The sequence below is a fragment of the Trachurus trachurus genome, assembly GCF_905171665.1.
Source record: "Trachurus trachurus genome assembly, chromosome: 1".
Classification (NCBI taxonomy): Eukaryota; Metazoa; Chordata; class Actinopteri; order Carangiformes; family Carangidae; genus Trachurus; species Trachurus trachurus.
In genome coordinates this window covers 33,594,116-33,615,673 of record NC_139891.1, presented here as the reverse complement: position 1 = coordinate 33,615,673, position 21,558 = coordinate 33,594,116, and the positions used below count along the sequence as shown (strand labels likewise).

Sequence of the window (21,558 nt, the reverse complement as noted above, 5' to 3'; positions counted from 1 at the left end):
TATCGAGCACTGGAGGACTAAATGTTTGTCACAGCTATGCCGACAGCAGTCTGTCACACACGTGGGAACAAATCAACACAAACGAACAGAGATTTTATTTTCACAACAAAATTTATTAGAAGAATAGTGGTTTTGAAAAGAAGGTTCTAGCATCCAGTGAATACTACCTTACACAACATTACAGCTGAAATGTGTGGCAAAAATGGCAATTTTCTTTTATTTATTTTTTTTATTATTTTTTACCAAATTGAATAACATAACCAGTAAAATATTTTACACATGCACAAAGACAGATCTAATCAGCGTTGCCTGACGTTCAATGCAAAATGAAGTTTAAAAAAAAAAGACTGTAGGAAATCAAATCATCTTTCATCTTTTAGTCAAAAAAAAAAAAAAAATCACAGACATTATGAGACAATTCATTATTCATTAGCCCGATCAGAAAAATCAGATTTTGCATTCAAAACAGGGAGAGAGAAAAGAGAAAAAATAAAATAAAATAGTGCAGTCAATCAAACTAAAACCAATTATTGTGATTCCTTGTTAAGTGCTCATTTACACGGACATCGATAATATAAGCCTAGAAGAATAAAAGTCCAACTCACAAGGTACAAATAAGAACAAAAAAAAAAAATATTGTACATAAATAAAACTATAATATGAGAAAAATATTTTTTAAATTATACAATTTTTTTGTCAAACTGTAAACAGTAGATATTGAAAAAATGAGGTCCATCGGGGTATTTGGAGAGCCTGTGTGTAAAGTGTGCAGGTGTGTATATGTGTGTGTGTTTAATATGTGTCCGTGACAGGTACAGTCCAGGTGGGACCAAACCATGAAAGAGGGGGCTTGGGTGTCCTGAGCATCGGCACAGCGCCCCCTAGGGCCCGCTGGACTGAAGGAATGAGGTATATCGTCAAACCCAAAAAGCAAAATCTCAGTGGAAAAGAGGAACAAAAGCCCAGCAGGCCCCGCGGCGGGGCGTCCAGCCACCCGTTAAGAACCGAGGTGAGATTTACCGAGTGTTAGAAACCTCAGCAGGACAAAAATCATCGAGACCGAAGAAGAAAAGAAGAAGTAGAAGAGGTTTGTTTGTTTTCTTTTTACCCAAACTAAAGTCCAAACCCCTGGACGACACTTCCTGTGTGTGTCTAACCCAAATATCACAAGCTGTTTCCAAACCAATCAGAGCTATCTCTAATCTCTATCACAACAAAACCAGGTCACTACCAAAAAACCACCATAAGGAATGTAGAAAGTAATCTTAAGAGTTCTTACAACAGGAAATACGACTTATTATCTCTTTACACAGTTTCAACAAACGTCACTGCTTTTGATTGTTGTAAGAGGTACAAAATTTAGGCAAAGTTTTTTTTAAAACACACTCCTGTCGTCCGGACCGGGTCAGTCGCACGGCCAATTCCCGGTGAAACAGACTCTGGAGTTCGAAAACTCCACGGCCGAGCTGAGCGCAGCTACACAAACACCCAGCGACAGAAGAGGAGGCTGTGTGCGGCCAAACGACACGAGCGCTGGACAAAGACCCGGCGGTCCTGGACTTGAGAAGAAGATTGACATTCATAAGATACTTAAAAAATATTCAAGAGATTGAAAAAATAGAGCAGAGACAGCTAAAGGAAAGAAGAAAAACGCAAAACGACAAAACTCTGAGGGCGAGGAGAAAAAAACGGCTTCTGATCGTTCAAAGATTTTGGCGGCAATTTTTTCGTCTTCGTAGGAACGGACTATTGAAAACAATCCGTGGTTTAAGGTTGATCACTGCTAGGCCTCGGTGTAGATTAAGTACCTGAATAAGAGTGAGAGCAGTGTTGTCGAGGGTCCCTGAGGGTGTCTGGATAAGTGTAATTTGGGTCTGCAACGTGCCCGGAGAGAGCGGCGTCTTTCCCCGCAGACGGCCGAGATACGTTTAGAGATGCAAATTCTTCAAACTTGTGCACTGTTTCTATTGATTTACCTTAAAGCGCACAGGTAAGAGATTCATGTGCCTAAAAACAAAACTAAAACCAAACAAAACCGAAACAGCTCTCTGGCTGGCTAAAATAGAGTTGAAGGAAATCAAAGAAGAGCAAGCGTTTCACATTATTTCTTACACAGCCACACAGATTCACACTCATACACACTTTTTTTGTTGTTGTCGTTGTTACTTTACACAAGGAAAAAAAAATGATTGCAAAAGAGCTTTAGCCAAAAACCACTACGAAAGCTGTTGCAGTGACAAACAAACACCTTAGGTGCTCCTTCTCAGGAAAGGGATTTTTTTTTTCTTTTCTTAGGGGCAATATTTTATATTAAAAACATCAGAATCTGTCCTGTGGACGACATCCAAAACAAAAAAAGAAAAGAAAAAGAAAAAAGAAAGAAAGCGCTTTTGGATCAGCCAGCCTCTTGGAACAAAGGACTGATACAGAGGTATGTACACCAGCATGCAAAAATATCCAGAGGGTCAACGTCCAACGAAAAACCGTCCGTCGTCGCTCCCGCCGAAGCTCCCGCCGAAGCTCGAGGGAGCTGCGTTTTTCCTAACGACTTCACCCACCCTGCCCCTCCCCTCCCCCAAACCCCTCCCCTCCCTAGTTACCCCGAGATTTCCTTCAGTTAAAACAGTCTTTTACTTTTCTAGACATAAAAACACACAAACCGTTTCCTCTTCAGTGCCTTCAATGTACAGTTCCTCCTCACCTGTGAAAAAGACAGGCGAGGGCTGATGGGTAAAGCAGTTCTATATACAGTACGACCGTCCCACCCCAATGTGACTCATCAAGTCATCTTCATAAATGTACTGTCTTTACAGTGTCCACTTTAGAAAAAAAAACGAAACAAAAAAACAAAAAATAAAAACCCCGCCCGCTCACCCTCTTTTCACAGAATCAGGCTCGATAAGACTACGACTACACTTGATCCTAGTTTCACGACTACTTCGGTTAACGGAAAGATTAAAAAAAAAAAAAAAAAAAAAAAACAGAAATCAAGTGGCCATGCCCCTTTGCCCTATGCTACATCATGGGGGGGAATAACAAGCAGGAACAGAGTAAGAAAACAAACACCGAAAGCAACAGAGTGAGAGTGACTTCACCAAAACATACTGCACTGGACTTCTGTATTGTTTCCCTGAATCATCAATGGAAAAGGCTCATCCTCTTCCTTTTCAAGATAAAAGTATATGACATTAGAGTTTTTTTTTTTATATACATATGCATTTGTGTTTGTGTCTGTGTGGGGCTTGTATAGGTATATCTATGTGCACATATAGAGTATTTCTTATTCTTAAATATGTATAGTTAAATTAGAGGTTAGTTGTGTTTGCGGTTTTTTTTTTTTACATTCAGTTTTTAACAACGATAAAGAGTAAGATAAGTAGATAAAGAGGTAATGCGAACGGAACAACGTGGGGACCGTGTGTGGTTTCAAGTGTTCACGCGTTTGGCCTTCAATTCTTTCAGCAAAACCCACTTGTAAAAAAATCAAAAGACGGGAGGAGCCTTTGTTTGGACGAATCCCCTCCTCCACGTCTTCTGCTTCTGGATTCAAGGAGAATCGTCTCCGTGAATCTTTTATTTCCACGCTTTCCATCCATCGGACATTGTGATGGATTGAAAATGGTCGCACGCAGCAAAGAATAATAATAATAATAAAAAAACCAACATCCTTTTCCTTTTCCGTCTTTTAAGCGGAGGAATGCGAGGTGCGAGGTGGGCCGCGGAAAAGATTGAGACCACAGAGAAGAATAAGAAGAAAAAAGAAGACAAGGACGAGAAGAAACCAAAAGTAGGTGTAGAAAGCTATGGAACCTCCACTGGGCGCTACTGACTGCACGGCTGAAGAGGAGGAAGGAGAAGGAGAAGAAGGGAAGAAGGAAACAAAGGATCAAGAGGAACGGGTAAGGATGAAAGTGCCCAGGAGAAGAAGTGATGATGTACAAGGATCTGACATTATGTGGAGGTTGTCAAGGTTACATGGATTTCTTTTTCTGAGGTATTCTGTGTTGTAAAAGTTTTTTTTTTCTTTTCTTTTCTTTTCATCGTCTTTACATTTTTGCACACCGAGAAACACCGAGATGGAAAAACATCATCAAAGACTGAAATAAAGAACACTCAGCACTGCTTTCCAAAAAACGTAGATTCAGTCAAAGAGCTCGTCGTCTCCTTTTTTTTTTCTCCTCCGTGTGTGTGTGTTTTGTTTTAACAACGTACGAGCACCTTTTTCCTTCAAACTGTGACATTTGGAAAGACAACAGTCCAAGTCTTACAAGTTACGTAGATCTCCAGAGGACCATCGAGGTGGACCGTTAAGTGAGCTCGCAATATGAGCCTCCCCTGCTAAGAGTTATTCATATTTACAATCCTTGCTGTTTATAAAGCACTGAAAAAGTATTTGGCTGAAAATAATGTACAGAATCAGTCAATAATAATAAGAATAATAAGAATAATAAGAATAAAAAGGCTTTTCAGAGACCCTTTTAAGTGTTCTGGTTTCCATAAGTCGAACTTCAGCCAGATGAGTGTGAGATGTTCACACACAGACACACACACACACTCACTCGCCTGGCTGCGGTTTTTTTTTTGTTGAATAGTTTCAGTTTGGCAGTATAGGAAATCGCCTGCGTGACATTTAATCTTCTGTTCTGTTCGACAGCTGTTGTTCGTCTCACCTGCCAAACTTCCCCGGCTGAGGACCGAACTCCGATACCGCTGCTCTGTCTGACCCCGACTATCGATCGATCCATCGCGCTCATGAGCCGGCGTTGTTCCTCCTCAGCTCGACTATAAATAAATACACCGTGATGATGCTGCTGCTGCTGCTGAGGTTATCTGCATGTAGCATTAAGAGATGTCACAACTGAACGGTAACAAGAGGAGGTTACGTGGTCGTCAGGGACACCGAAGTTCAAAATTCAAGAAGACGTCATAGTAGAGACAGCAAAAAGAAAGAACAGAAGAAGCTACAGTTAAGATCACAGCAATGCAACTGGCAATTTCAACGAAACACAACCCTGCTCATTAGCTGATTTTTTTTTCTTGTTTTTTTTTTTCTTCCCGTTTTTAAACACAGAAACTGAAAGTCAAGCCCTGAAACATCAAAACAAGAGATCAGAGACATGGTACAACATTAACCTCCAGACCTTTTAAAATATTGAGTCTCTTTTGTGGAGAGAAGAGAAGAAGGTTCATGCAATTTTCACCAAAGCTGAAATATTAACCAACTGCCAAACACGCTGCATGTGTGTAGTATGGTATGGTATGTTGCTTTTTTTTTTCTCCTCCTAGAAACACTTTCAATATTGCAGAGGATAATAAAACGACCTCCCCCTTCCTCGTTAAAGGGACAACGAGGAGTTTCTATTTGGTTATAAAAAAGTCTCACGTTAATGTGGATGAATCTACGTTACCCACACTTGTTAATGGGCCCATTTTCGATAAATATATCGTTTTGTCTCTATCGTTATTTTGTTATTATTAGTGGTGGCGGAAATGCTGATCGAGCCGAACAGCGTTTCCTTACTTTCGGTTTCGTGGCGAGTCATGAGAATAACGCCGCCGAATCGCCGTTTATGGTCGGAACTACGATGGTATGTGATCGTCTTCGAACCTCTGACTTTAATTCTTGATGAATGAAAACATGAGTCTGTCTTGCGCCGGTCAAAGAATTTCACGGTGCGCGCAGAGGCTCATAAATGTAGTGTGAAAACGCTTCGCTTTTCCAAAACTCCTTGTTGTCCCTTTCAGAGAAAGAACCTTGAGCATTGTGGTAAAAAAAAAAAAAAAAAAACCCTAAATCTGCAAGTTCCTCGTGTGAGGAAGCCTCTGTGAACAGATAAAAGAGAAACCAGAGGTCGAGGCTTCTTCGTGACCCCGAGAAGTGGCAGTGAGGTTTATGAAAAGGCCTGATGGGAAGTGAAGGACCTGGGGGGCCGCCCCGGACCAGCCCATCTCTCCTGGGATAAATGAGGCCTGTCAGCCCCGCGGCGCACGCTCACGCTCCACCGAGAGGACGACGACGACGACGCACAGCTACAGGGCGAAGGTGAAGCGAAGGGGAAGGAGAAGGAGTGGGGGGGAAGGGGTTTACGACTTTTCATCAGAGAGAGTGACAATAAAATCAAGCGGTGTTTACAGAGGTTCGGCCACGGTGGCATCTCCGCGAAAGAAAAAAACTTCCGACACCGCTGAGTGACAAGACAATCAAAGATCTGACACATTTCTGAGAGAGGGGGGAAAAAAACAAGAAGAGGAGATTGCAGGAGAGTCGGCAAACAATCAAAGAGGACGGAGCCTCGAATGGACAGACGGAGGGGCCGGTCGACAAATCACCGACCTGAACTCAAAACGTCCGTAACGTAAGGCCTAGGAATGCTGTATGAAATGCTCAACAATGGTGCGATAAAGAAGATTAAGAAGAAACCACCGGACTATGCTTTTTTTTTTTAGTTTTTTTAAGATCAAACTTTGTGCAACTGTCTGACTCCTGCAGCAGTCGGTGCCTGAAATGATCCCTCGAGTCCTCATGACAGATTGAGGTAGCAGAAAAAACAAGAGAGCATCTCAAGAGACCTAGAAGAGGAGACAGGTGCATGGTCCAGGCAGAAATCATCCGGAAGTGGAAAGAAAAGAAAGACAGAGAGAGAAAGAGAGAAAGAGAGGAGAGAGCAGATGTTGTTGTGTGTTGGTGATGTGATGGTTTGTTTGTTGTTGGTCAGTGTTGGACAGAGAAATAAACGTCAGGCGGACGGACTTTTTGCAACAAGAATTCATTCATCTCGACCAGACCAGCAGACAGCAGCATCTGGTCCATGTATAGGCGGCTCCGCAGGACCCAGACACACCTCCACCTCCACAACCAGAACAATGCTGCAAGATTGTCATGGCAACACACAAGGCAAGGGCAAGGGCACCTCTTGAAGTGTGTCACACAGCCTCAGCCCTGGGAGTTTTATTTGATGTCTTTCTTTAATTGTTTTTATTCACAGGGTTCCTACACGTTTGAAATTTCCAAATTCCATACTTTTTCCAGACCCTAATTTCCAGACTTCTCAGTAAAGAAATTCAATTAATTTGTGATATTTGAGTAAATAGATGTGCATAATATAAAAAAAGCATGTAATTAATCATTCGTTTTCATTATTCTGAATGTGTATATGCCATTATGTAACCAAATAATTACCAGGCGATTGTAGCTTGGTACAATAACACATACAAAATAATTAACCCAAATAACTTCAGATAAGACCAAACCCAGATAAGTATTAAGATAAATATATTTCCATACAATAATTTCCATTTTCCATACTTTTCCAGACCTGGAAATGTATAAAATCAAATTCCATACTTTTCCATACTTGCGTAGGAACCCTGTATTCAGTTGTTTTTAATTTTTCCACTGTCTTCTACCTGAGCGTCAGGGTCTGGACCATTTGGTTCCTAACCCTCCTCCTCCTCTTCCTCCTCCTCCTCTTCCTCCTCCTCCTCCTCCTGCAGCTCCAGATCAGCTGGGTTTCTAACTGCAGCTCTCAGGTGATGCGATGTTGGTTTGTGTGAAGTGAATTTCAGCTCGGCTCCATTAAAGAGCGCTGCTGTTTAACTGTGCGTTGTGGGGGTGGGGACGGCGACCTTCACCGACCTTTATTCTTCTCTACTTCACTTAGATTTCACTCTTCGCCATCATCCACCTCCTCAGACTGTGTCTCTCTCTATCCACCCATCTGTCTGTCTGTCTGTCTGTCTCTCCCTCCACCCGTCTGTCTGTCTGTCTGATCCGAGGGCGAGAGAGAGACGCGGCGACACGGCCGACAAGCCGGGAGGCGAGAACAGTCAGTGTGAGAAAAAAATGATGTGATCTGAGTCTTTTAACACGGTGCAACATAATCACAGTGGGGGGTGAGGAGGAGGAGGAGGTGGGGGAGGGAGGGAACTTAAGCCGACAAATTTGACCTGAATCTCACATGACATTTTGCTTCGCAGGAGGAGGAAGAAAAAGAAGAAGGTTGTTGAAGCATTAATGAGATCTGAGCAACGTCAGAGGAGCTGAAACATGTTTAAATACAGTATGTCGACTTGTTGCTTTTTTTGTTTAGTGTTTTTTTCTCTTTTCTTTATTTGATTTCGTCAGGTCATATACTTTGTACTTTCACCTAAGTGTTGCTCTACGTTATCTCATAAATACCTGACTTGCAAAGAAGGACGATTTGAATGCTGGACAATAATCTTACAGCAATCTTATTTCTGTATATCATTGGAAGCATTTTGTAAACTCAATAAAGATAATGTTGGAAAAGAAAAAATATGTCGACTCTCTAATTGTCTTAATTCACATTACACTGCATTGAAGCGCAAATTCAAAATTTCAATTTTTTTTTAACTTTTCAGGCAGTAGAAAAATTTAGTTTTGTACAAAATAGAAGAATTTCTTGTTTTAGAAATGTTGACGAAACAATTCATTGTGTTATCTCATGATGTTTTCCCTGTAAAACGTGACTACTGGTTTGAACTATTGTGCAATACGACATATAAATTATTGTTTTTCCATCATTTGATGTTGAATATGAAATTTGAAATTATAAATTTGAGGTTTTGACTAATAGGAAACAGTTTGGTCCAAACCCTCGGCTCTTGTTGTTTGACAGTTTCTGGATATAAACGTGAACCAGGAGTGTGTCTGCTTGTCTGCTCTGTCAGATCTGAGCTCTGCTGCTCAGCCACAAACTGTCACATCCGCACAAATCCTCCGACAACTGACGTGATGCTCGGTGACAGAGGGAGATGCACATTTGAACAGGTCTGTTAGCGTTGCAGTGACAAACGTCTGTGGAGCCTCCAACACACAAATGCACCGCGTAGTGTTATTATTATTTAAAACCTGCTGCTCTCAAAGTCAGATGAATCTTGTTGCAACAAAAGACACACAGCCGCTGACAAAACAGCCTCGTATGTGATGTTCTTTACATTCCTGTCGCCGTTTCTGTGTCTGGGAGAGAAAATCCACCTCCTAAAGCCACAGCAGCCTCCCTCCACGGACCAGCATGCATTGCAAGCAACGAGACACGAAGCTCAGTTTGTTTGTCTCGACTGGAAATACTTCCCACATCGTGAGCTTCACAACAGTTCAACGTCTCTGCATCTGCACCCGCAGCAGATGCACAACTCAACAACACAACACGTCCACAACCGACTGACTGACTGAGTGACAGTAACAACTGAGGCTGCTGAGACTATTAGAATAAACTGAAACTGAAATCACATGTAAATAAAAACGGCAGGAATGCACAGAACAGCACATGAACAAAGGACGGGAGGATTTCTCTTTTTTTTTGCTTCGTTTTTTGACAAAAGGAAGATTGGTGTAAAAAAAAAAAAAAAAAAGAAGTACAAGAAGAAAAGGAGTCGTTTATGAAAGAGATGGTGATTTTCACAGAGGCAGTGTCTGCAGTGTCCCAGCCTGTCAGATGAGAGCGAGCAGCAGGGCTGATGTTCTGCAGCCTGTGGACTAAACACACCCACCTGCTTCTAAAAGAGACACGGCAGACTCCAGCTTCATAATTATACATATAACTCGCCCACACAGAGTGTGGCTACCTGATGAGGAGGGAGAGTTGCTGTAGGTGCGTCATGTCCCTATACATGTATATATATATATATATGTATGTGTGTGTGTGTGTGTGCGTGTGCGTTCTGCTCTTCCACGGCTGTATGTGCTAGAGAGAATACAGCATTGTATTCACAGAAACCTGGCTTCTGGCTTTTGAAGAATTTGTCTTTTCTTTTTTTTTTGTTCTTCATACGAAAACAAAGAAAGGAAAAGAAGACGTCATCAGAATAAACGACAGTACGAATGACGACGACGACAAGAAAACGACAATTATTCAAAAACTGCTCCCGTCGCGTACATACGTCTAAAAATCTGGAAACAAGCCATTTACTAAAAATCCTGATTCTTCTTTGCGCGTGTTTGTTTGTCTCTGTGTGTGTGTGTGTGTTTGTGTGTTTCTAATATACAATCAGCTGCTTTGAAGTGGTCGGACCTGAGGTATAAATGACAACCAGATATGCAGCGTGACACGAAAAGAAACAAGTAGAGAAAGAAGAAGAAGAGGAAGCCTCTCGGAGGAGGCGCATGGCAATCATATACATTATGGTTCTTTCTTTCCTGGCAGCCCGCGGCATCACGCACCATCCTGAAACAAAATGGCACATCATGTGGCGTCTACGAAGTGAGGTTACAGTAGTTGCTGTTCGACATAGTTTTCTTCTTTTAACATATTTTTGACATTTTTTCACTCAGAAGAAAAAAGAAAGAAAGAAAGAAAGAAAAAAGAAAGAAAAAAAAAAACAACCATAAGAGAAATCAACTGGTTTACCTGAAGATGCAAAAACAGTAAAATAAATACATATATTCATAATGTATAGCTTTTTTTCATATAAAGGTACATTTCACTTTGTGTGGGGAATGCAGTGTAATAGGTTTTTGATATAGAATATTTTTCTTTTTAAAAGACAGCAGATAAAGGAAGGTTAACTCGTCCACCTGTCCCACAATAATCTCCCCTCTGGGTCTCTGATTTCTTTGAGAGTGTGAGAAATAAAAAAACAAAACAAAACAAAACAAAAAATCCCCCTGTCGAGTTTCAACCTGGAGTTTTAAGTTTCACCTAAAAAACACACACAATCAACTTAAAAAGAAACCTCAGCGAACAAAAAAAAAAAGCTGCTGTGTTGGTTCTCAGAGCAGGGCGTCACCTCCAGGGTGAAACCAGACGACTGCATCCCAAAATGTTCTCACCTCCTGGGGCAGAAACCAGAGGTGTGCAGCCCTCCCATACCGACCCCAGCCTGGCTGTACGATCCCCTCTCCCTCTCTTTCTTTCTTTCTTTTTGTTAATGTCAATCTGTTGCTCTTTTTTTTTTTTATAAACTTCCTTCCGTAAGATTTAGTTGTCGGAAAGAAAAAAAAAAAGAAAAGAAATGAAAGAAAATACCTGAAAAGAGGTAGGGTGGCAAATATTGGTCAGTCAGACACTTGAAGCGTCTCCCTCCTCCCCTTTAGCAAAGAGGGAGGTGAAACAAAGAAAAGCAAAACAAACAGATAATAAAAGAAAAGAAAGAGCGGAGGATACTATATTTCCCAGAGTATCGGCTATCCCTTCGCCAGGCTCCCAGGTAAGGGATACGTTAAAGTACGAGGCACGGAAAGGAGTCATTATTCTGAGAATGAGGTATAGCACTCGGCCTCTGCTGACCAAGCTTGTGTGTGTATGTATATATATATGTTTATATATATATATATATTTATATATGTATAAGTCTATAAATTACATCTAGTTCAGGTAGTTAAGTTAAGTCTGCGCCATTTTCCGACTGACAAATATTGCTGCCCATCCCGTTGGCTCGATCCTGAGACGTTTACAGTACTGAAGGCTACTGTCGCACGCCCGCGTCGGGAAACTACGGCGTCTCCGACACGAGCGGCGTAAAGTGAAAATAAAAACGTAAAATGATTAAAAACAACAGTCAAGTTAAAAAAAAACGAACTGACAGTGCCGTCTATAGTTTGTTTCTGTGTCTTTTTTGTTTTTTTTGCAGATCTCTGTTGCGGTGTCGTCGTTGTCTTTGTCATTTCAGTTCATTACTACATTAATCCTGTGAGTATCTTGTTAATATATATATATATATATATATATAAATAGATATATACTGCTCTGTTAATTATATCATATAGGATGAGGTTTCTTTAAAGACTGCAGTGAGACTCAGTTGCAAGGAGGAGGACTTTTTTGGACAGGGGGAGCCGTTAACCACATGACTAGAAACAATCAGTAGAACCCAAGAAGAGAAAAAATAAAAACAAATGGAATGAAATAAATAAAGATTAAATGGCATGCACCTCAGTAGACCAGACCAGGCTGAGAGTGGGAGTTTCACTTAAATCATTTTAAATTTACCACTATTTTTAGAAAGCAATGAGAAATTTATAGCCAAATGTACAGAAAAGGGGTTGAGATTTCTTTCTTTTTTTTTTTTTTTTTTGGTAAATCATTTAGAGACGAGTATAAATTATAAACACAGATGGTTTTGGCCCTCGAGGAATCGCCCGCCATGGAGGATTCAGCCTAAGTGCTGTTGGAGTTTATCCATGCAAACCTGTGTGCATTAAGTTCCAATGACACCATCCCTACACATGCTTTACATGCATTTACATGAAACAGGCAGGTTGGTGTGGATGTGGTCGGTCTGGTTCTGGTGTTCACAGCTGGTGTCCACCGCTGGCTAAGTGAGCAGCTAATCATTGCCTTTTCATAAGAGGCGTGTTCATTAGAAGTGCTTTTGTCAATCAACACTGGGGGGCTTTGATCCTGTTTTAACTATCAGATCAGTGCATTGTCCTTCGCTGGGTCCAACTCAACGCGCACAACAACTACTACAACCCTTTAGACACTTCTAATGCTCAGCATTGTCAAAGTGTTGGACGCATTTTATGCATGATTTACATATTTCCCCATTGGCCGGGCCTACCTGCCAATCAAGCCAAGGGCGCTACAAAGAAGAAGAGGGGGGCAGGGCGGGGTAAAGATTGTATACAACAGGTCTAATTCTTAGTGATTGGATCGTCTCTATGGCTTTAACTCAACCATCATTTATTCAATTGGCCTGAACCCAAAATCAGCCCGAAACATGGTGCATGCCATTTTTTTTCTTAAAGGAGAATAAACAAAGAGAAAAAAAAATCAAATAAATAAAATATACAATACATTTCAAAAGGAGTGAATCATCATCATCATCAGCATCAGCATCAGCATCATCATCATCATTTCAGAGGTACAATTCTCGTGTTAAAAGTCTCACAGACTGGGTGAGCACCAGGCAGTGTTAGGAGCGAAGAGCAACATTTACCACAGAGCAAAAAAACAGGACAACCAAAAAGCTTCTGTCATCTCCTGATAGAAAACACCAAAAGAGCTTCATTTTCTTTTTCTTTTTTTTTCTGTCTGTCCACCTGTGTCCTCTGAGGGATATTCTTTCTTTCCCGCCCCGTCCAAAAAACAAAAAAACAAAACAAAACAAAACAAAAAAACATGATGAAAGTTTTTTTTTCTATCCCCAACGAGGGTGGGAGGGGGAGGGGGGAAACCGACAAGACGACACTACACAAAACTGAACTTGTTCAAGCTGTTGACCTTTTTTTCAGTTTTCTTTTTTTTTTGTTTGTTTAGGTCTGTGGAGGTAATTGAGAGGAAAAAAAAGACGAGTAGTTTGGGTCCAAGCTGCAGCTTTCTGAAAGTCTTCACACACTAAAGCTTTTTTTTTTCCCCCTCCATCTCTCCTCCCTCCTCATCGTTTCCTGCTCTGTATCCCTCAGAGAAGAGCTACACTACATGCATAACCTCAAACAGATTTCTCTCTCTCTCTCTCTCTCTCTCTCTCTATTGTTTTTTTTCTCTTTTATTATCGAAAAGTGCTATTTTAGAAGTTTAGCGCCACGCGTTCGATTCCCGAAACTCCCAAAAAAGTCAGTGTTTGCTGTTCTTTGTCATGATTGATTAGCAGGTCTGTCTTGCCGTGGCTCGTCCACTAGCAAAGCATTAGTGAGAGGTGCGTGTTGTCCTCCTGTCTGTCTACTCTATAGGTCCAAGAGGAATCCACCATGTTTAAAACCCACATCATCTGCCTCAGTTACCCTGAGTTAAAAATGAGGAGAAAAGAAGTAACCCAGAATCACGGATTGGCTTTTACATAATCAGTCATAATAACTTATAATATATTAAAATCTGCCTTTCCCTCACCTCTATCTACGACCCCTCCCCACTGCATATTGCCCACCCGCCACCCTAAATGAACACCCCCTCTATAAATGCACATTGTTGTAGTAAACTGCCTCTAAAACTGTCTTTGACGTTTGAGGGAGAAGAAGAAATTTCTTTTAAAACTCATCAGCTAAGCTGCTTCTGCTTAGTTTGATTAGAAAAGGAAAAAAAACAAAACAAAACAAAACAAAACCAAAGAAAAAACATCAGAAATGTATTGTTGTTAGTGAAGACTAGCTAAAACTCATTATCTTAGGAGGATAGCTTGTTACAGGAGCTAGATAATCAAATGGATAGCAGCAGAGTTTCACATTCTGATCCTAAAAGGCCTTCATCAGGCAAGTGATCTCCATGAGGGGATGAGCTCACTTCAGCTGCCATGTGGACGGCAACCTGAAGGCGTCTCTGGCTTTCCAGGATCAGCAGTGAGACACTGACGGAGGTCCATGAGGTAGCATTCCACCTTAAAAACAGCTGATCCATCATCAGATTTAGCCTCACCACCCCTCCTGTCACCCTCCCAACTTGTCCATTGGCAAAAAAAGAGGGACTAAGAGCCTCCTGGATCTGATTATGGATCAGCTTATATGCAGGCGACGTGCACCCCCTGACCCGCTGAGAGGTTTGCAGACTGGGCTTTCAGAGACAGACCATAATAAGTGCATGATGCGAGGGCAACAATGCCGAGGTAACCTGGTCTGTAAGCGCTAGACCCAAAGTGTAGTGCAAAAGAAAGCAAAAAAATAAAACAAACGAAAAGATAGAAGAAAAGAAGTCAATTATAGAAGTCAGTAGTGTCCACGAAACTCACAAACATGCATCCCTGAATGACTTTTGTGTGTCTTTTCTCGTTCAAAAAGGACGGGTTAATGTTGCTTTCATCCGCACAGAGATTAGCAGAATATCTTAAGGAGGAAAGAAAAGGTTTGTAGTTAAAGCGTCACGGCTACCTGGCGATAAGAGAATGGGTTTTGATTTACAACCCTTGCGATGAATATCAATGGTGATCAATGATTAAAACCTTACAGTTGGCTTCAAATGTAATAGACAGTTCACTTACCAATTTTTTCAGCTAGTAAATCCATGAGAGAGGGGAGCGGTAAAGGGACTAATAATTTTTAAGGAGTTAATTTTCAACCTTCCCCTCATTTTCTCCCCAAATTGGAATGGTCCAAACTGCGTTTATAAGCAGCAGTGGTTCAGTGTATCAAGTTCAGAAAAAAGGGGGGCATGGGGACGATTGGGTTTTTGGGCAAGGGATTATCAGCATGCTTAAGGAAATTTCATCAATTGTCATTTAACTAGTGTCTTTAGCTGCATTTGTTAAGCCCCTGGATATAAAAGCTAAACAAATGCTTGTTCGGCGTCTCTCAAGTGACGCTTGTTAAAAACCATCCGATTAGTTGTTTCTCTCCAGTTTAAGAATCCTTCTCATATTATCCCTGCGTTTGTGCTCACCCAGATACTGCAAAGTAAATTGGCACAAATAAAGCCCCATCCGTTTTTTCAAATTACTTAAGTCATTTGACTGAGGTTTACATGTGTAAGTCGTTTAGTCAATTGGTTTGAAATTGTCATCAATCTCTTCTTTTACATTGTCCTTGAGCTCCACGGCTGCCAACGGCGGGCCGTCGTCTCGCGGGGCTGAGGTGGGCGTGTTCTCCGACTCGGTGGGAAAATCCTGGCCGGCCGCTTCCATCTTCATCATCAGCTTGAGCTTCTTCTTTGGGGGGTTCTTCAGGGTTCCCATGCGCTCCTTGACCTTGTACTCCAGGGTGCTGTGCGGGATGCCGTACATGTTCTGAGCCTTGGAGACGCTCATCTTACCATTCATCACGACCCCTATGGCCTCCTCCAGGATCTCGCTGTTGTACTGGCGGTAGCGGCCCCTCTTCTTCCTCGGCTGCTTGGAGTTTGGGTCCCCTTCCACGTCCGAGGTGGAGTACGCCGGCCCGGAGATGGAGTGCTCCAGCTCAGAGCTCCAGTAATCGGATGCCCCATCCAGAAGGCTTCCCAGACTTCCTCCCCGGCGGTTCTGCTTGGGTAGGATGGCTCTCAGCTTCCGGCTCAGGGTGTTATCCCCGTGGCCGCCACCTCCGACCCCCATGGTGCCGTAGTTGTACAGCTCAGAGGCATGGGAGTCCCAGGAGAGATCCATGCCCCTGACCTGGGGGATCTTCAGGTCGACGGGAGGCGAGTGGCCCTGGTCTCTCTTGCCCTCGTTGTGGTGGTGTTGGGCCTTGGACACCTGATTGTGGTGATGGTGGAGGGAACTCTTGATGGAGAAGGCTCCGTGGTGGTGGTTGTGGTGGTGATTCTCCAGGAATGCAGGCAGGTCTTTGAGGTCACTGAGGGCCCCGCTCAGAGCTCCGCTGGCATGCTTTAGCTTCATCAGGCTCTCCAGGTGGGCCTTGCTTCCCCAGAAAGAGGAAGAGCCCTTCTGGCCGAGCAAGGAGTGGGACTGCCCGTGGTTGAGCAAGCCAGCCGACTCTAGATTAGCCAATGAGAGAGCGGCTGGCTGGCTTAAGAGGCGGTGCTTCTGGCTGAGGAGCTCTTCCTTGATGCGCAGCGAGCGGGCCATCGGGGGCTTGAAGGAGTTGGAGCTGACGTAGTTCTCCCTCAGTCCGTCCTGCAAGCTTCTCTGCAGCAGGCCGTCCTCCTCGTCCACCTCCGGCAGGGTATGCTCCACTTTGAGGGAACGTCTGGATGGAGAGGAGAAAAAACAACAAAAATAAAAACAAGAAGATTTAGGATCAGACTTTGACTTAAAAAAAAAACATCTAAAAAGGTTCGTTGCTCTTTTACACCACATCATGAATAAACAATTTGGTGTTCAGCCGTGGTGCTGGAGACAATTCGGGGCTTCAGAACAACAACCATTCTGAGACAGGATTCCTCAATTATTTGAGGACACATTAGGTTCAAGGATTCCCACAGACTGTACCAGTTGGATTGTTTCCTGGTGATACGCTTCAAATGAAAGACATGTACCCCTTAAAATCTTTTGTCCATAGCAGTGATTGCTGATTCAACTTGGGACAAAGACAATCTTCACTCCCTGTCTCTCTTAACTCCTATCAAATAAAGGCTAGGGGTGCACAAAAAATAACAACAACTCAAAAGCAAGAGAGGAGGAGGTAAATACCTAACTTACTTGGTTTTTAAAGACTAAAGCAGGGACACAAAACACTGGAATAAATGAACTGCACATCATTTAAGTGACTCAACTGACATGAGGTCCGATTCATAAGATTTAAAGTGAGTGGCACTTCTTGTTACAACAAACTAATATGGAAAAACTCAAAAACAGCACAATCTCTAAAGACTGCACTGTGATTTCAGATGGTTTGTCCAAATGCTCTAAGTCGGCAACACTGCAGGTAAATGTAAATACCCCGCTAAGAATCAATTATTTGCTCAGGGTCACAAGCCAATAATCTTGGAAGCATAGATGAACCATTTTGTATTTTCCTTTGAATTTATTTATATATATATTTTTTTTAATTGCCAGTTTCTTTCTAGAACACATTTGTATTGACATGTAATATAAATATATTGCATGTTGTTCATGGAAAACATCTTGAATTTCAATGTTTCACATTTCTGGGAACCGTCTCTGCTGCTGAAACATACACTTACATGCAAAGTGCCTCCACTTGAACCGCTGCAGCCAGTGCTCCTACTGCTAAGTAACTATAGCAACAGTGGAAAGGCTCTTTAAGAAAATGTTCCCTTAGGTTCATAATAACGGGAAATAGCTTGTCTGTCAAGTCAGCGGATGGTACAAGAAGGGGGGAGAAGAAACTTGTGGGAAATGCGGCATCCCTGCTTCGGAGACACGTTGTGGTGAGCCACAGAGCGGCTGACAGCGCGATGTGGGGAGTCCTCAGCACGAGCTTTAAGACAGATTATCACAGTGGGCGGTCTCGGCCTCATTGAAAACAATACAGGGTTAACGAGAGGCTTTGGAGTCTGCACGCTAATAGAGCGTTCTGTTACAGTAAAGCATCCAGTCGTCGGGGGAGGCCGTGCCAGACGGTAATGGTGGATCTGAGGACTCGATGTGAGCGTGCATTTGTGTAAATGAATAGACCAAAGAAATGCACATAACAGAGGGGGATCCCCAATGAGATGGATGGAGAGTGTCTCAGCATCAGGGCTATGTTTTCTCAACAACAGGACTCTCAAATGGCTGCAGCAGGATGTTCAGTTTTATCCTTTTAAAGATTTACTTGTTGTCTGGGTTTAGTCAGTATTAAGATCATCACAGGAAATTAAACTGTCCTGTTATTGGTTTGCAGCTGCTAAATAGCCTGTGATGAAGCTTCCTACGAACAGTAAAATGATGAGCTACATAAATGACTCGTATTGAAAACACAATAAATAAGCTCATAAATAAAATAATGTCCATACAGTATGATTTTTTTTTTATGTTTTCATGCAAACACAGTCAGACGAGACTTTTGAAGGTGACTGGCGTGTAATGCACTCACTGACCCGCCGTGTGCTCTGGGGATTGTTTGGCTGTCAAAGATGAGCTGGTGCTGGTTGTCGGTGGGGGTGGAACAACAGGCTCCACCTCCCCCTGAGCTAAATATTACATGAGCCAATCATTAGGCACTCACGGCCAGGCTCGGGGCCCTCGGTCCTCTGGGGCCTTAGGAACCTCAAGGCGAGAGACCGAGCCTTGTCCTGAGGGGCTTCAGGTACTGTTTCTGGAAATCCTGGAACAGGCCTGAGGTTTTACCTTCTGGGCCTGTCGCTCATGGAGATGGTGTCAGTGGGAAATGTGTTGTTGAAGAGTTAAAGAGAAAAAATTAACTCACCATGATTGTTTTGATGAAAAATAGCAACAAATAAAATCTTATACTCCCACTCTTCTGTCACTCTTACTCAACCTTCGCTGACAGCGCATTAATTGCCATGATAGATAATAAAGCTTCTTCATTAGGGAAATCAAAACTTGGTTCTTTGTTTCATACTTTTGGACATTATTTCTGTTTGATATAATGACATCAAAACATCTGGAAACATGGCAACACCCAACCAGCTATTGAACCGTTTGGAAACAAAGAGGTAAACCACTTTTTAGGAGGTATTACCTACAGTAAGCAGACTGAGCTAAACTGAAATATGAGACACCGGTCAAATGTCAGCTCCATAACTGGGAATCCACCGCAGCTGTTTTTTTCTCCATTGATGATTTAATGTCTCTTTCATCCACAGCTTCGTCTCCAGCAGCAGCTCTAGCTCTCACCAGGAGGAGCCACTCATGTGCTCGTCCTTTGAGCTGCTTGTTAACTGTAATGTCAATGCAACACTTCTCACATCTGAGTTCAGAAAGCGGTTGGAGGTGTATTCACCGCTGGATCAAAGAGGCGCTGCCCACATGGTGGGCGCAAGGTTTCCCCGTGCCCACACTACAGCCTGACTCCGCTCCGGTGTTCGGGGGCTACTCTCGTGTATCGAACCTCTCTAATCCATCTTTGACCTGCCGATCAGAAGTATTCCTGGAAATGGCAGCGTCGATTAACGTTGATTGTTTATTCCCCCTTGATGCAAGAACGCAGTATGATGACTACTGATTCAAACATGACTTTAAGGCAGAGTAGATGTTCATCAATAAAAGATCAGCCTGCAACACTAAGAGTTGTCAATAAGGGCTCTGACATCGAGACAGAAAAAGAAAAGCAGTCCAAGCCTCCGCCATGTGCTGTTGAACTAGATACCTGTACGCAAGTACGTACAACCTTACCATGAGACTTGACGGTAGCCTCGATATCGATCAGCTTAGCGAAACCGATTCATAAGAGATGAAAGGTGGGAGGCATTAGCAGGACCGACTCGAGGTCACCCGCGGGGGGGATCGAAGTATATGCCCCCAAAATGTAGGAAGATGTACGAAAGAGGTCACGCTGATTTCAAGAACTGCAGACCTTCACACAATGTCGATTCTGCTTAAGTCAATGCTTGCATCTGCCAACAGGTTGTTTCTCGCAGTTCTGACACTCTGAAGCTTTATCGATATAAACAATGTATAATTAGAGTCATATAGAAAGACGTACGATGGAGGCAAAAACCTTGTTCAACAGAGTTCGGAGAGTCGTCATATACTCAGAGTATATGACGACTGGTTAACATCAGATCTCTGACTGCTGTGACTGAACTCAGACATTTATAAAAGCTTAATGCCAAATTATTGGACTTCATATCAGACTTTTACCTCAATAACTGATCAATTTTTTTGTTCCTATTCTGGCTTCATGTTCGGCAATGTCCACATGTCCAGTTGATCATTACATTTGGTTTCTTTGACTAACGAAAATCAGCTGGAGGCAAACAAGGAAGCAGTTTTCGAAAGGGACAATTCATGAATGTACAATTTGGGCAAGTCAAACTTAAAGCAGATATCAGCTTCACGGCCGTTTCGGCTAATGCTGCGTTCAAGGCAGGCTTTTGAAACCGTAAGTTACAGCTTCAAGTCACAACTACGACTTGGTAGCGTTCCAGGTAACCCGTAGCTCATGTTTTTACCATCCTGTTGTCTGTGAAAGTTCCCTATAACGGCCACTCGTAACTTCCGACCCGTGAACTCGTACCAGATCGAACTGGTATGACTTCACAGGAAGGAAAAACACAAAGTACGAGTTTCTTTGAACGCACCATGAGTTAGCAGCCCCCGCCCTTGTCAGGCATCAATTGGTCCTCGTGCTACGTCACCACATTCACGCGCATCCCTTGGCTGCACACACAGCCCTTCATGCCGTTCTCTCTCCTCATTGGATAACACTTGTATCCCACAAGGAAAATTTTCTCCTCGGGTTACAGCAGAGCAGAGTGACGGAGAGACTCGTGTTTAGGCTGAAATACTTCATGTAAGTGATTGCTGACGGAAAATAGGACTATTTAGGACTTATATTAACAAAAACATTCCACTGATATCTGCTTTAATAAACAGAACTAAGGCTAGAATCCAACAGCTACTCAAGATGCAATTATCTATCAGAAATGTATCACATTTCCAAAAACCTTGACTTTTGACTTGTGGACACCTCAGGAATCCCTTAGAGATGCCCAGGGAAAGTTTACGGACAGTTGGTCCAACTCCTAAACAACAGAACACCTCTGGCTCCAGCTGTCGTGGGCAAAAACCAAAGAATCTGCTTGAATGGTATTCAAATGTGTTTTTCACTGCGGTATTTGCAGAGGTGGTGCAGTCCGTGTCCATCTGTTTGGAGGTTTAACTGGCTCCCTGTGCTGCCGCGGCTCAGCGCTGGGTTCACTGTTCTGCTCGTCTTCACTTCATGCATCTTTTATGAAACTGTTCAAGGATCTCACTGCTGCTTTTGCCGCTTTACCACATTTTATCTCAACTCTTACATGCTCTCCTGAAGGCTGTGTGCTGCACCTGGCTGGTTGGTGCTGCGATGCATTCAGGTCCTATGAGAATATTAACAACTTCTTCATATGAATTTAAATTCTTGTGTATTCTTTAGTTTACTCTTTCAACATTTCTGTGCAACAGTATTTTGCAAACTGTTTGTCCACTGTTCCCCACCACCACAGATGTAGTTCCGCATCCTACGTCTGGTGAACTAGTTTCAATTTTTAAATGTTAATTTTAAACATTAATAATTGTTCCCCTGGTGGAATAAGAAACACTGTCCTCTACTCATTGGTCTTTTAAAAACAACAAAAACTTATATTTTCTTGGAAACCGTGCAGATACAGACACTGAGTTTCTAAA

At 42.5% G+C, this 21,558-nt stretch overlaps 1 protein-coding gene across 1 annotated transcript in view; it reads right to left on the bottom strand.

Moving 5' to 3' along the window:
- Positions 1–15,363: 15,363 nt before the first annotated feature.
- Positions 15,364–21,558, bottom strand: part of lcor (ligand dependent nuclear receptor corepressor) — a gene marked incomplete at both ends in the record, with an annotated part of 91,105 nt that continues 84,910 nt past the window's right edge. Inside the window, one exon of the mRNA XM_083970304.1 lies at positions 15,364–16,513. Within this exon, the coding sequence (XP_083826430.1) occupies positions 15,364–16,513 (1,150 nt within the window). The remainder of the gene's footprint in view (positions 16,514–21,558) is intronic.